General features: G+C 38.7%; 2 protein-coding genes across 3 annotated transcripts; both read right to left on the reverse strand.

The window, feature by feature from the left end:
- Nucleotides 1–458: 458 nt before the first annotated feature.
- Nucleotides 459–5,537, reverse strand: cdc45 (CDC45 cell division cycle 45 homolog (S. cerevisiae)). Its single transcript, XM_058070821.1, has 18 exons — nucleotides 5,326–5,537; nucleotides 5,129–5,188; nucleotides 4,821–4,913; nucleotides 4,607–4,744; nucleotides 4,366–4,518; nucleotides 4,214–4,272; nucleotides 4,093–4,141; nucleotides 3,958–4,019; nucleotides 3,827–3,877; nucleotides 3,122–3,241; nucleotides 2,894–3,025; nucleotides 2,722–2,820; nucleotides 2,483–2,644; nucleotides 2,278–2,416; nucleotides 2,109–2,192; nucleotides 1,397–1,515; nucleotides 1,144–1,220; nucleotides 459–770 (listed from the first exon to the last, which is right to left on the reverse strand). Exons 1-18 carry the CDS (start codon nucleotides 5,374–5,376, stop codon nucleotides 706–708), a joined length of 1,713 nt encoding a protein of 570 aa, XP_057926804.1. The 5' UTR covers nucleotides 5,377–5,537; the 3' UTR covers nucleotides 459–705.
- Nucleotides 5,538–6,132: 595 nt separating this feature from the next.
- plpp5 (phospholipid phosphatase 5) lies at nucleotides 6,133–13,254 on the reverse strand. Of its 2 annotated transcripts, none has more exons than XM_058070410.1 (8): nucleotides 13,132–13,254; nucleotides 12,187–12,308; nucleotides 11,994–12,102; nucleotides 11,803–11,893; nucleotides 11,663–11,726; nucleotides 10,768–10,892; nucleotides 9,475–9,645; nucleotides 6,133–8,951 (listed from the first exon to the last, which is right to left on the reverse strand). In XM_058070410.1, exons 2-8 carry the CDS (start codon nucleotides 12,255–12,257, stop codon nucleotides 8,782–8,784), a joined length of 801 nt encoding a protein of 266 aa, XP_057926393.1. In that variant the 5' UTR covers nucleotides 12,258–12,308; nucleotides 13,132–13,254; the 3' UTR covers nucleotides 6,133–8,781. The 2 variants fall into 2 exon arrangements, with proteins under 2 accessions (XP_057926393.1, XP_057926395.1); XM_058070412.1 differs by having other exon boundaries at nucleotides 12,187–12,305; nucleotides 13,132–13,251.
- Nucleotides 13,255–15,500: the final 2,246 nt, after the last annotated feature.

The raw sequence follows: 15,500 nt of genomic DNA on the forward strand, positions 1-15,500 counted from the left end.
AAATTAATTTACTGCTGTTAAACTATTTTTGACAGCCCTAATAATATGGTCAGTATCGTGTAAATCAGTTTTAGCTTTCTCACCCTTACTCACCCATATGGAAGAGCGATAAGGATCCCAATTATCAGCCTTACAGCTGCACACCCTCCCCCCTCGCCGTTCCCCTCCTCCTGCTTTCAAGTGGTGCTATGGGCCGACATCAAATCAGCACCGGGACGTCTGACCTGCATTCCCGCTCCAGTGTGCAGCAAGGATACATGTGCTCACCCTCAGCTTGCGTGAGCCGAGCTTAGATCAGGTTCATTCAATTTCAGTAACTCTTTCTTTGAGATCAAGGCGTAAAATGAAGTGTATTGAAGCATTGAACCGTTAATGATGACGGGATGGATGGGCCTTGTGCAGGCAACTTAGGGAAAATAAAATAACATTTTGTGTGTTTGTTACGTCAAGGATTTAAGTAAGAGCTTGTGATTTATTAAACATTTAAAACATTACATTTAATGAAAGTCTGAAATGCAGACGAGAACAAAATGGCAAATATTCTGCTTTTAAGAACACAAATAAAAGACACCCACGCGTACAAACCCGCTGTACAATATACACAGATTAAAGACTAAAAACATGGATAAAATATTCAGATGAGTGCTACTCATATCACACCAGACAAACAGCATTCAGACTCAGTCACTCACATAAATGAAAGTCTCAAGACAAGAGGGTGATGAGCGCATCCAGGAACTTGCTGCGGTCTTCTGTCTTCAGTTCAATGACTGCACAGGAACAATCAATGAGTTTGCAAATTTAGTTTGCACATTTCTACAAGCAAGGCATGCATGCCACTCGGGCATCAACACATTTATACAGTGTCTTTAAATGAGGATAAAGGAACTTTGTGCTACCTATTAAATTGGAAGGGCAATCCGGGCTATATAATTATTCACCTGTAAATAGTCATAGTTATAAACTAATTAGGGGGGTTGGGGGGGATATCAGAATTTCACAAAAAATGAGGAACATTTCCCTATTTTATACAGCAAATGTTGACATGTATGCTCATTGCATTGCTTCACTGTGCTAAACAATGCCGCCCCCTAGTGTTCCATAATTTCTCAAATCAGCAAGAAAAATTCGTTTTTTACTTACTGGACGTGTCAAAGTGGTCATGGAGAGTTCTGGAACTGGTGCTCTCTGCAGCTTTCTCAAATGCTCTGCCAAAGAAACTGAGAACAGAATAGAGAGCCGAATTATAGTAATGCACTGACAGAAAAGGTAAAAAGGTATACTTATACAAGATCCAATACAAGAGATTTATCTCAAATTCTGTCGGACAGCTACAACCACAGTTTTTTTGTATATTTTAAAATATTTGCTACTCAATCCTCAGTTGGATACTTACTTTTTCTTGTCAGACGTCTCCGACTCAGGTGGGATGCCCACAATGAGGATGGTCCCTTTCTCCACATCTTTCGGAGCAGCCATGATCAGAGGAAGCAATTTGCATCGCTTATTCCTCGTCTGACAAAAAAAAGTAATGAGGAAAGGAATGAGGAAAACCACTGACTGAAAATGTACAATTCAGAATCAGGCCTTTTTTCCCCCAAACGGTACAAAACTGAACCATCATTATGCATGACGTCATCCAACACGTGAGTGTATCTAAGGCAACTTCAGCACATTCAGCGCATAACCTCATACATTTTTGTGATGCCACCATAAAATAAGAGTGGAATCTCTGTCCTGGCTGATCAGTACAGATGAAAGATGCTATTGATGCTATTCCACCAGTCGGCATCCCAATGAGAGCGGACATTGTAAGTTTTGTGTGTGTGCGGGCGTCTATAGCCCGATCTCCCTAGCACATAGGATCATTATTCTCTGCCTTTGGGGGGGGGTTTGCCTTGTTGACGGAAGTAGCGTTAATAAATCAATCAATGGCGTGAAACCAATGTAATTATTTTTTTTCAGATAACTACTGAATACTAAGGCTTTAACACAATAAAGCCTTAGTATTCAGTGGTTATATTCTTTTTACACTTGCATGAGAGATGATTTTTCCAACCTTAGTGGTTCCAGTGTAGCTTTGGTTTGGGTAAGAGTGAGATACTCACTGAATGGACAAATGCTTTGAGGAGGTACTTAGAAAGCAGAGTCAAAGCCATGGGCTTTGAAAAGAGCTTGACATCAGGGGTGCCCTGCACAACAACAATCAGGATTAATCAGTGAAGGTTGCTGTGCTGCTAGCAAACAATCATATGCACGATGGTGGGGTCAGTGTACCTCCATTAGATAGCAGTAGAGGAAAGGTCCCTGGGACAAAATGAGGTTGGTGCAGATGCAGCTGGCAACAGTCTGCTGTATGGCCATCAGCTTCTTCTTGGCTAGGTCCATGCCAGAGTGTAGACGTTCCAGGTTACTCCTACAAAAACAGACATCAGAGGTGGGTCAATCATCTTAAATGAACTGGAAGTCAAAATATTCCGACCTTGAAAGAGAATCCAGAGCCTTGATGAAGTTGTCTGTGTCACTCTCGTCCTTCTCTGTGCTCTCCAGTAGCGCTGTGGTAGCGTGCACCATGTCGCTGGCCAGGAAACGGTTCTTGAAGCCAAAGTGGACACCAAATGTCTGGATACGGATATCTTTCATGCTGTCAGCGTGATTAAAAAGAGTCAGTAAATTGATCCATGTAGCACCGATATTGCTTGATCTTCACCACAGCCATACCCATATTTATTAGAAGACTCTTCAATGACGTCCCGCAGGTTCTCTTTGATGGACATGTCCATGGAAATGAACTTTTGCCTCACTTGTTTCAGAGGTAACCTGTTACAAAGAAGCACTGTCAAACAATACCGACTTCTCTGGTTGATCAGCATTTTGCCGTAGACAACTTTACCCCATGTCAGCTAAGAACTCCTGCAGCTTCTTCTGGCCGTTTAATGTCCAAAGCTTGAAGTGACAGGAGGTGTAACATGAATTACAGATGCTCTCATACAATGACCAGTGCTGGTAGAGAGTGAGACGCAGGCTGAAAAGGAAGGTTAAGGCCGGAGGTACGACAAAAATCCAAAAGCTGGCAGAGAAAGACTCATGTTGAGATCCCCCTCAAATAAACCAAGGATACTCGTATTCAAAGGAGATCCTCATGCAGTCAATGGAAAGCGAATTCTCCTCATCCTCGTTACGGTGGTTATGCCGGGAAACATGCCGCTGCATTGTGGCAATGTCAGTTACATACTTCATACTAACAAACAGAGAGAATCATGGTATATTATGGTAGAGCATATACCCGAAACACAAATATTAAGTATCTGTATTATAAGACACACAGGTAAAAAATTAAGAGCATACTGTACATTTGTCATTCAGACATAAATATGACCATATTAGAAACGATGCAAAAATGTACATCACTGTTTTCCCAAAGTCAAAGCTAATGTGTGTGAATATTTTGTTTGCTAGGGTGAAGCCTGGAATTGACTACTGCTTGTATCAGGAGTGCCAATAAAAAACAAAACAAAAAAAACTGATTTTAGCTAAAAACAACATGCTGTTGTGTAAGTAAGATGAGGCTATTTAGTTTGTTTCATAAAAGATAAATGTGCAGACCTGCAGTTCCACATGCATGAAAGCCGCTGGCGCCGGGGAAGGAAAAAATATAATAAAACGGTTGTGGAAATGTGAGGTGTGTACAAATTGCCATATCTCTATCCCATGTTGCAAGTTATCCTGCAATTCTGACCCCAAATATAACTACCACGATTTAATAAACTATAATATACGAACACTACAGCATATGTTTAATGTGGGAATGAAGAACATTGCTCACTGTGTGACTTTATCATGAACCCATTGGTCCGTTAGTCCGATAACGGCCCACCTGCAAAACAACAAATAACGGTGTCTACATTGTGTGTGCAGTTCATCTCACTGTAATTTATAATTGAAAAAGTGACTTACCAGAGCATGTCTTTAGTGTCTTTAGTCAACATCCAGGCCAGCTCAAAAAACATAATTGCTGCCTGACAAAGGCAAGATGATTCAAAAGTCATAAGTCTGTTCTGAGGAATATGTTTTTAAAAAATGTTCACTCACAGAGGTCCCATGATATTCATATTGCTCGTAGTCAAATAAGATTTCCCTCCTACGATTAAAATAAACATTACAGCAAATATCATGTGGTTGACAGTACACCGTGCAAATAAAAATAATTTGCCTTCGCGCTTCCCATTCCCGCTTCTCCCGTTGCCTCTCTATTCTTCTTTCAACTGCACCCTACAAAAAAAAACACACAATGTCAAGCACATCAGCATATTTGTTATGTTTGAGCTTGAATCTTCAATAACTGTTAAAATGCATGTACCGTACCTCATCAAATCTCCTCCGCTTGCCAGAAGGCTCGGAGCCTTGGTCACTTTCGTTTCCAGAGTCATCTCCTTCCTCGTCGTCATCATCGTCGCGGAAGATTTCGTCATAGGAGGGCACACCCAAGTCGTCGTCCTGTTTAATCAGCAGTTTTATCTGCAAAAAAAAAAAAGACATTTACACTAAGGCCGGCCGAAAATGAATTCTAGTCCAACTACAATGCAAATAAATAATTACAAATCACCTGAGTATCATTGTAAACATTAACAACATCCACAGGCCGGTGAGTGTCACAAATGAAGAAGATGGAGTCGTCATCTGGCTGCAGCATCTCCAGAAGGTCAACATTGGCACCGCAGTTGATGAGAACAAAGTATTTGAACTATAGTAATATAAAAACAGGTATTAATATTTATCATCAAAGAATTATGTCCTTTATCATCAGAAGAGGTTCATACTTGCTCTTTGTGTTCAAGGAAGGCTGTGCCAAGGTTCTGCCATCCTGCCACTGGTACAAGAGTATATGGAACCTGATCGCAGTGGAACAAGGCCTAAAGAAACAAAAATAAAAAACATAAGCTATCTGTATCTGTCACTGAGACCAGAACGTATGTATGAAAAATTGTAAACATTGGAAGATGTCCCGTAATACACCTGTATGAGAGAGCCCTACTTCCCTGACATTAGCTAATACTGTTTTCATTAACAATCGGCCAAAACAAAGTAGCTTGTGACAGGAGCTGACGTTTGCTAGCCACTAACTTACCTGAAGTATTTTACAGGCGCACAGAGCATCGATATCTGATGCCACCAGGAGTGCCACTCTCTGAGGAAGAATTCCACAAAGTTAGGAAAACACTTTGCCTCCAAAATTTTATGTAAATGGAATATATCGTGAATTATAAAACGATGGCTGCATTAGCTATCCAGCAAGCTAACGTTACAATACGTTCACCAACATACCTGGTTCGCAACAACTTCATAAAATTCTTTCCGTATGTCCGTGACAAACATCGTGGTGGGCCACAATCAGGAGTAGAATACACAACCGAACGACGTGGAAAACCTGATGATATACCCCGAAAATCGCATTGAAGAGCGACTTTTCTGGGTTTTGTGCCAAGAGTCCGCTACTTCACTCTTGGAACTATGGCGCCAAATGTGTGCGTCACAAAGCTAACCAATCAGTGAATGGAAGCACCCTACGTCACATAAGTTAAGCCGCGCCTATAGAACAGGGATACGTTCGATCCAAAACAAGGAACTCGTACTCCTCAGTTTATGTTTTATTTTATATAATTTATTGTAATTGTTTGTTATTATGTTGGTTTTTGTTTGTTTATTTAATTTAATTAAAATATCTTTCATTTTCTTTGTTATATCATTTTAAATATATATTTATATACACACACAATGCAATATTGGAATAATAATAGTTCATAGCTCATAATAGTAGCTCATAATAGTTTACATAAGGAGTCAGGCGACTATTGCGAGAGTTAATTTTTTCATTTTTGGCATGTTATAAAAACACATATTTTTGTGCTTAAATTAAGAAAAAGTAGTTTAAGAGTTTTCAAATGTTGGCACAATAAGCCATGCCCTCAAAGAAAATACTACACTCTCGATTGGTCGCCTACTACTACAATAATATATATTTTTTCTGGAGTATATTTTGAAGAGTTTTCTCCTCACCTCAGACATTGTTTATGAATGCAAAATCAGTTAAGCTTATGACGTAGCTGAAGTTAGCTTAGCAGGTAACCATGTTGTTCATCTTTATTTTTCTCAAGCTGCTGAACCTTCCCACAAGTCTCCTGACTCACAGGCACACCCCTGGTCTAATACACTGGGACATAATATACACTGTACAGCTGTAATCACACCATTAGGTACACCTATACAGTCTAATGGTAATCAAAACTCTGCATTAGTATCTGTTTTTATAAAGTATAGAATCCCATTAGAGATGTAGGTTTACCTAAATAGGTGTCCAGTGAGCAAAGTTCAAATCCGAACCTTTTTGGCTTTAAAAATGACAACAAACATAAGTTACTACCTTTTGCTAGTATTATTACTAAAACAACAGGGATCACACAAACGATGGAACATGTATGTAGAAACAGAATTTAGTTAGACCTCACAGCATAATTCAATCAGGTGAGTGTATCTCCCTTAAATGGTTGCTACTTGCTCTTACAAGGCAAAAAAAATACATGCCTGACCAAAAAAGCAAAATTGTACATGACTTAAAGGGGATCTATTATGCTAATTTTTGCCCTTTGTATTGAGTTGTGGACTCCTATAGAGCACAAAGCTTTTGAGATCTTCCAGAATCTGCACCTATTTAAGCTTTATTTTCTTGGATTTCCAAAATGGTCTGTTTAAATTTATTCCACTCACAGCCTGCCTCCGGTTACACCCACTCACTATCATTGGTTCCACTCAGCTTGTAGAGTGAACACATTCATTCGTTTAACATTTATACGTCAGAAGCGTGGAAAAAGCATAATAGGTCCCCTTTAACAGTCAGGACAAACATAATTAACACCCCACATAAAAACTTGCTGAAAAATAACAGTAATGTCTACATTTTTACATCCTCATTGATGAGTAAACAAATGTTTGTACTGTTAATTGAGGAACATTTCAGATTTTAGAGCAGTGCAGAATAAAAATCTAGCCAAAACACCAGTGTGCCTAACATGATCACATTTCGAGCAAACACTGAAAATTCAAGTAAAACTCCTGCATGCCCTAAATGACATACAACACTGATCACATCAGCTCATTAAAAAAATGGAATGCTAGAGCTCATCTGAAAATCATCTATAGGGTCAAAATAAGGTTAACCACTTTTCAACCCACCAAAAATTAAATTTCTGCATTAGTCCCATCAACATTAAAACATACGCATGCCACATGATTCCTCTTCACATCTGATTCAGTAACATTGTAAATACATACAAAGTGAAGTTGCAGCACAGACTAACGTTAACTAATGTCGTAAAATAAAAAAAGGCACTAAATCCCGGCCAAGTTTGGTCATAAAAGTCGCTGCGAATCAGCCAATTTCAGCTTGCTTCGCAGAAACCAGCAAAGTGCTTTTACCCTGCAAAACCTTGGCGGGTTTCACACAAAAACCTTTTCTTTCCACTTCTAATGTAATTATGCAGAGAAATAATAACATGTATCTACAACATATGGTATGCTGCTGCTGTTAAATTATACTACTCACAAAAGCTTAGGGATATGCACCATTGAAGCTGAAATTAAGTTTATACAGTTGTATATTTTAGATTCAAATGTAACTGAGATATTCCTAACTTCTTGTGAGTAGCATAAATTGGTGAACAATTATATGAAACACAATATAAACACAATGATCAAATACAAAAAAAACAACAAACAAAGAAATCTGATATAAAATATGAACAGGATATGAACCCTGACCAGCAGGAGCACTGGGATGCTAGCACCATCACAGGGAAAAGCAGTAACTCAACACAAACTCTCTATATGTCACAATGAGCTTCCTTCTTTCTGTTACCATTGTGACAACAGCCCCAGTTGGACCGTCATGAGTTATACTACCAACTGACTCTGGCAAAAACATACAGTTGAGGTTATTACAGCCGGTTCTGTACAGGACAAGTGTCCATGAGTGACCCTGCATTGTCAGGACAGCGCATGTAAGGACCATATTGAAGTAACAGTCCATTTAAATGAGGGTTCTATTGGAAATAAGCAACAGGAAGACCATGATATTGAGGCAGAAATAAACAATAACACTAAGAGTGCGATTTCACTATTTTACAAGAGCTGTAAGCTGTCATGTATCAGAGATGCATTAGTGGAAAAGCTCATTATGCCTGCTTTTATCTGCAGTTTGGCAAATATTTCCCAAGACAACAAAATATACCAAAAGTAACATATGTGAAAGCACCCCGCCCCACACACACACCATACCTATCTTCCACTATTAAAGTTTTTTACCAGTTTCTGTGGATGCTGACATATACTTAATTAGCTCAAGTCCTAAGCAAAACACTTAAGTGCTTGCTGCAAACATTCATGTTACTCATCCACAAAACATTTCATAATTACACAAATGCACTGATATCATGATTTAAGATTAAACACTGTGATAAAAAAAAGTGTTATACCCCAACGTACTGATATGGTCCAATCTTATAATCATACATTTACTGATTAAAAGTAACATATAGGATCACAAAGAAAGAGATAGTCGGCTAGTGAAGTTGGTCCTGCTCTCGATGAGGTGGTTGTTTCAGTCTCCTACTTCAAGTGTCCACTTAGTGAAGAAAATAACCCATGTATCACTCTGACATTTTACATATCCATGACAGAATTGTACCAAGCCCCCATTAAAAAGGAGGCCGTTTGGGCGGTCGTGTTTTACAGGGGCAGGATGTAGTTGGAGTTGGCCAGTTTGCGCTCCTGTGCGGCTGGGACACTCTCTCTGTGACTCAGGGGTCGGTGGCAATCGGGGTCGTGAAGCGCGGGGTAGTGCTGCCTGTAGCAGAGCCAGGCGAACAACAGGCCCAGCAGAGAGCCCACCAACACGTCTACAAGCAAGAGAGGCATTCAGTATGTTCAGTATTAATCCATCAGTGTATAGGAATCCTGTAGTTCATCATTTGATAAATAATAATGCCTATGTATAAAATACAGATCAGACAGTAACAATTGCTTCCAACAAAACTGGGAGGTTTTGGTTGTGAACAAGTGTGTTACTGGTGTGAAAATTCACAACCCGGACTTAACATGGCAGAATACCCTTTCACACAGGTGGTCTGATGCTACCTCAGAAGCAAAACAATCTTTGTAAAAGAACATTTACAAAGATTATGACGAAAGTTGGTATACAGTATTTGGAAAAAAAAACAGAAAATCGTAATAGCTTTTTCACCTATATCACAACGGTGAAACACAGCTTTTTCTTGAAATGTATATAGCTTCTCAGCATATCTACATGTGTTGCTTTGCAAAATATCAAACTGGCCCTTGCATCCTTTCATTCCTCGCATTGTGGTGCTCGCTGAAATAAGTTTGCAATTATTCATGCTTAAAAAGACAAATATAGGTGACCTTGCCAGTGGTGTTTGTAGTCGCAGGTTCTGGAGAGAGCGATCGTCAGTGCTACAATTAAAGGGGTGAGAAAGGCGCATAGTCGCCACGCTCTGCCTTGACCTGCTGCATTGAAGCATCGCAGCTTTCCGGCAATGTAGAAGGCGGTGAAGCCCAGCCCGGCAAAAGCAACTACAGGAGAACAACAGAGAAAACACTGAAGATTACTGCAGGAAAAAAAAACTATTACATACTTGTACTGTATATTAAGAAAGGAGGATATTTTTGCCCCTGACCTGCTTTATAACTTACAACTGAATTAGTGATGGCTGTGATATGCAAAGGAGGTGAGATTTCAGCTGTGCTTCTTTCTACTGGTTTTTGCACATTCTTAACATACAATTCATCATGAAAAAAAATGAAAAAACTATCAGCAATAAATATGTTTCAATAAAGCTGAAATATTAAGAGAATAAAGTCATAAAATTATGAGAAAAAAGTCGTAATTTTATGAGAATAAAGTTGTAATATGAGGGAGAACCAATTATTGAAATATAAATTAAATAATAAATACATGACATTAAAAACTAAATTCATTAAAACTAATGTTCATTCATTCATTCATTCATTTTCTACCGCTTATCCTCACAAGGGTTGCGGGCGTGCTGGAGCCTATCCCAGCTGTCTTCGGGCGAGGGGTGTGGTACACCCTGGCCAGCCAATCACAGGGCACATATAGACAAACAACCATTCACACTCACATTCATACCTATGGACAATTTGGAGTCGCCAATTAACCTAGCATGTTTTTGGAATGTGGGAGGAAACCAGAGTACCCGGAGAAAACCCACGCATGCACAGGGAGAACATGCAAACTCCACACAGAGATGGCCGAGGGTGGATGTTAAAATATTAAAAGAAAAATATGTTATTTTTTATATGTTCAAATATGTGTAGCAAGCACATACAACAATAATGTTGCAATTCAGGAAATATCACATTGGGAAAGACTTAGAATATTACGAAAATAAAGTCAAAATAATATGGAAATAAATCAAAATAATACAAGAAAATGCAAATATTGAAATATTTGGAAAAACAATTGAAATGGAAAAACAAAACAAAAAGAAAAAAGTTTAATTCATACCAATAATATGCTTTTTCACCTCACAAAGCTTTTTTTCTTGAACTATATGTATAGATACATAACTTCTTCGTCCTCCTTAGACAATCAAAAAATGTGACGTATGCACTAAACCAGAATTTGACACCTGCAGTGTAAATCAAGTCTAAGTGTCCATGAGAGGGTCTTACATGAAGAGTGGCCACTGGGAAAGCTCTTTCTACCCTCCATGATCACATCTGGGTCACCACTGCAGCGTAGCTCCAGGTTCATCTGCCCATCTGGGAAACAGCGGTAGAAGAAGTCTGGCCTAGGCCTGACGAACAGGGTTACAATTAATTACATTAATTTTGGATCAATTAATTAATTTGATTTTTTTTGTGCATTAAAACAAGAGAAAACAAGCTAATATGAGCTAGCTAACAAAGCACGTCATTGGGACTTACCTATTTAAACTACAAAGCCCTCTAAAAAAACCTCTAACAACGTTGTATCGTTTGATATACACGCTGTGATAATGCATTGTATTACATTGCATAAGTACATTGATGATAACATGTAATACTTACATTATCTTGCTGTATTTTGATGATTTAAAACATTCCTGAAACTTCTTTCCTAGCTTACACTACTTCCTTCAACAACAACAGCATATATACAGTTACAACACTTACAATGTCTGCTGTCATTGGGATGGCTATGTCTTCCAGCACAAGACTTGTGCTCCAGTCGTCAGGTAAAAACTGACAGCAAACAAGCATCTTGTTGAGTCTTTGTAGCGAAATTGTGAGATAGTAATCCACTCTTCCATCTGTGAGTGACGCTGAGACAAGCGGCTAGCAAGGCGTCATGGCACTCCGCCAGACAAACACAGTTTTTCAGTTTAGCTGCTACAATAACATTTTTTTTGTTAGGGCTACAGCACCAAAATAGGTACCTCTCATGACATGCATTGTTAGCTAGCTCATATTAACTTGTTTTCTCTCAATAGAACACACAGAAAAGGGAAAGAAATATTTGTTCACATTTCACATAAGGATTGTGAATGATGGGCAGTTTTCCTTTAACCTATAACTGCACATGTACCTGCCGACAGCCAGTTTGATGACATTGGTGAAAACGCCGTTCAGCACCAGAGTCAAGGTCACGCCTGGACGACAGAAGAAAGGAATGAGGGGGAAAGACCAGCTAAACAAGTATTCTAACTAGAGAGATGTGTGTCTCACCTAGTGATGCTTCCTTTGCGTCTCCTCGCTCTGACTTTGTCATGACGGTAAAAACCAGAATGACAATCAGGGGTGTGAAGAGAGCGATGCTCTGACACAGCAAGAAAGAGGCAGATTAATTCATTAAGAGTTCAATATACAATACTTATGATGTTATAGAGTAACAAACAGCTGGCAAATGCCTGACTTACAAACATGAGCGACGTGGGTACATGATCCTGATCCACGCGGTGAAATTTATACAACCACATCTCCTCTGCCTGGATCTCACGGTAGAAGGGTGGAAGCTGCTCTGTCACGCTGAATGAGTGAAACGCAACAGTTTGGCCTTAATCCTAATCTTAAATAATAAATAAAAAAGATGCATATGAGGGACGCACTTACAGGAAAACCACAAAGAGCGCCAAGCGGATGGTGATCTCCGACATCAAACCACGAATGAGCCGCCTCTTCATCTTGACTGTCAATCATGGACTTCAAGCAATACAACGCATCACCTCTCCCTGCTTTGTTTGGAGAAGATACAGCTCTAAATGTTCCATATGATAGCTATTTTCAAGAATTTTTAACAAGTCTCAGAACTCTAACAGTAGTAAGCGCTACCGGGAACACACTATTTTGTGTGTCTGTAGCTTTAAGAGAGAGACTACTCAGGGTTGACCTCTGCATGGGCCTGTATGAGATTCTGACGGTATAGGCAGAAATATCACGGTTTCACTGTATTATAATTACAGCTCTAAAGGTGATATTTTGAAATATCTTTATTGAAAAGAACAAAAAACGGTATTCTGTTGAACACAAAAAAACAAGTGTATCGCTGAAAGGACCTTTTTAATGTATAGTATAATGTGTCTTCTTGGCAGCTGGTACTACAATTTCAATTCTGTTCAAAAAGGTGGTCATAAAGTAGTGAATTTAAAAATACAAGTGTTCTGTTTATTTATTTATTTTTATTGTGGTATGAAATAAGAAATCAAGATTCGTGGAAATTCACAGGTATTGACGACCTAATCCTCAATCATTGGGAAAAACTGAAGCATTATACAGTATTGTTTATTTAGGTGGCTGTTAAAACTAATGTGGATATTTAAAATTGCATCTCCCTATGCTCTGCCCCGCTGTTCACTCCGATGCTGATAAATCTTAAATCAGTAAGTTCGACTTAAAGATATAAATGAGAGCCAATGTAACTACAAATGACAATACGTTACCACTGTCTGCCTGTGGACACAAGCTGCTAACAGCCGAAGCTTAGCTAGCTAGCACATCTGTCAAACGAGACACTGACACACTGTCACCAAAAACATAATTTGCAGGATAAAGACTCACCTTAATTATGTCGTTATTTTATCTCTCTAATCTCATGTTAACACGGCTTGTTAACAAGAATTAGTCTACGGGCATCTTCAGTATATCAAGACTAGGTCTAGTAGACTAGACGGCAAGTCGAACAACAAAATAAGAAAAACATTTCCGGTTTTTGTTTTCAAAATAAATGTATTCTGAAGCGTGGCTTACCGCTTCAGACTCTTTTACGGAAAACGTATGGTATCAGTCAATTATTCTCTAATACTGTGTTGAATATTTATGGCAATAAACCAATGCGCCGATCATATAGCAGTACAATTGGCACTACGATACAAAGGTTGTAATATATTTTGAAAAAATGGCAAGTCGGTACTTTGTCTGTCTTGACGCGAGGATGCGAGAAGCCACGTCACACTAATTCCAGAGTTTCTCAAGTAGTGGGGCGGAAACCCCCGGGGTACAAGGTAAACTGTCAGGGGACGCGCGATGGGCAGGGAGTATTTTCTATGTTTTTATTATTATTTTTATTTATATTCAACATGCAATAATAACAATAGATATAATGGTAATCTACAGTATCGTGCAGCAGCGATGTCAACGACTTCTATTTGATTATAATCATACCTATCTACTTAAATATAATTTTTTTGTTTGATGAAAGAATAATCAATCTATGATGAATGTGTACATATAATCACGTCTCCTCTTAATTCCTGTAAAACACAAAAATGTATTAAACACACAACACAATGCTTCACTGAGACAAGAGTACAGCTTTATTAAAGTCAAACTTCAGGCATGTCTGAACTCTTCCAACTCAACCTTTGAATGAAAAAAGGACATAATTCATATATTCAAATAAAAAGACGGCCATGTACAAAAAGAGTGTCTTCCCAACAGTCACGCACATTTAGAAGCGGAATTGTACAAGCAAGAAAATAAAAAATAAAAATAGCACGCCACAGTAACATGATTCTATGCAAATACAATGCAAGACTATTTACAAGTTTGTCAACAATATGCAGTAACAGGTTGAACAGCAATCGACATGGTGGTCGTGTTCATCCACGATTTCATTGAAGCAACACCAAGAGAGATAGATATGACCCCAGTTAGTAACTTAGAGTAATCCTTCTACAAAAAAGAATAGAGTGCTTTGCAAGTGAGTTTTTATTAACGACATTTTTGCTCCTCTGCCAATCAAACAAAATAAGAGTCAGCAAAGTTGCACAAAAAAGATGTTGCAGTGAACTGAAACATAGTCTTTGAAGCACTAGAGGGGTTGTGGATTCTAATTATAAGACACAAAAAAACCCAAACAATTCCTGGATGTTTTTTAAGGGTCACTTACATGGGAACAAACATGCTGTTTTTTTCCACACAAAAAATGGCACTAATAAACAAAACACTTTTGGGTTGTTGTTTTTTTTTTTTTACGCAAATGAAGTGATGCAACACACAAATGAAGCGTTCTAATACAGTACTGCCAACTGCATCAGCAGCGAGGGCAAAAATGGCACTGAGCGACATCGTCATGCAATCGGTGTGTGCAAATAAAATACAGGCTGTTTGGTTCTGCTGCCGTTATTATAAACAAAATTCCAAAAAAGACGTGGCTTGAGTGCTGAAAGTATGAAGTTGAGCTGAAAAGACCAGTTATGCCAGTTATGAGTCACCAGTAAAGCAAGCAACAAAGGCTGTGGTCCACAAACATGAATAAATAACATTCAAGTTTGGATGGCGACATGCATGTAGACCGATTTAAGGATAAAAATAAAAGTGCCTTGACGACAGAAGGGTATTACGGTATGGTAATAACATTTCTGGATGCAGGGTGGCTAATGTCACACAAGGTTGGGACAAAGGCAAGTGTATCGCTGAATGGACCTTAAAGACAACACATGCAAATGATACATTTGTACTGACAAACTTATGCAGTTTAAGTGCAAAAAGAACACCGAAATATGGTCAATCTGTCTGGGTTCTTATTGCCCATATATACATCCATACATTTCTTTTTAACTCTTCTACATAATTGCCATAAATGCTCCAATTAAAGCCTAAATGCCATTAACCGATTCGTTGGCCTGGTGTATGGACTACAAAATCAACTAAGTCCTTAATTTGGAACAGATGCAAAAAATGCCATTAACAGCTGTGGCTGATGGCAAAACCTCTTCATATATTTTGATTGTGAACAAGATGGAAGTACAATAGCATTTCACCAAGAGTGGTCAGCATCCCACAGCTTTTTTTGCCTCTGCATGCGCTTTAAAATGTTGTTTGCGCTACTAAAGTATTTGTGTGAAACTCGTTTATTATACTTGCTGTTCTATTGTTTATAATGAACCCAGCCATATTAATGCTGGCTGAGCAGTTCGCTCTTGGTT

Source organism: Doryrhamphus excisus, chromosome 4, assembly GCF_030265055.1.
Source record: "Doryrhamphus excisus isolate RoL2022-K1 chromosome 4, RoL_Dexc_1.0, whole genome shotgun sequence".
In the NCBI taxonomy this organism is placed as follows: Eukaryota; Metazoa; Chordata; class Actinopteri; order Syngnathiformes; family Syngnathidae; genus Doryrhamphus; species Doryrhamphus excisus.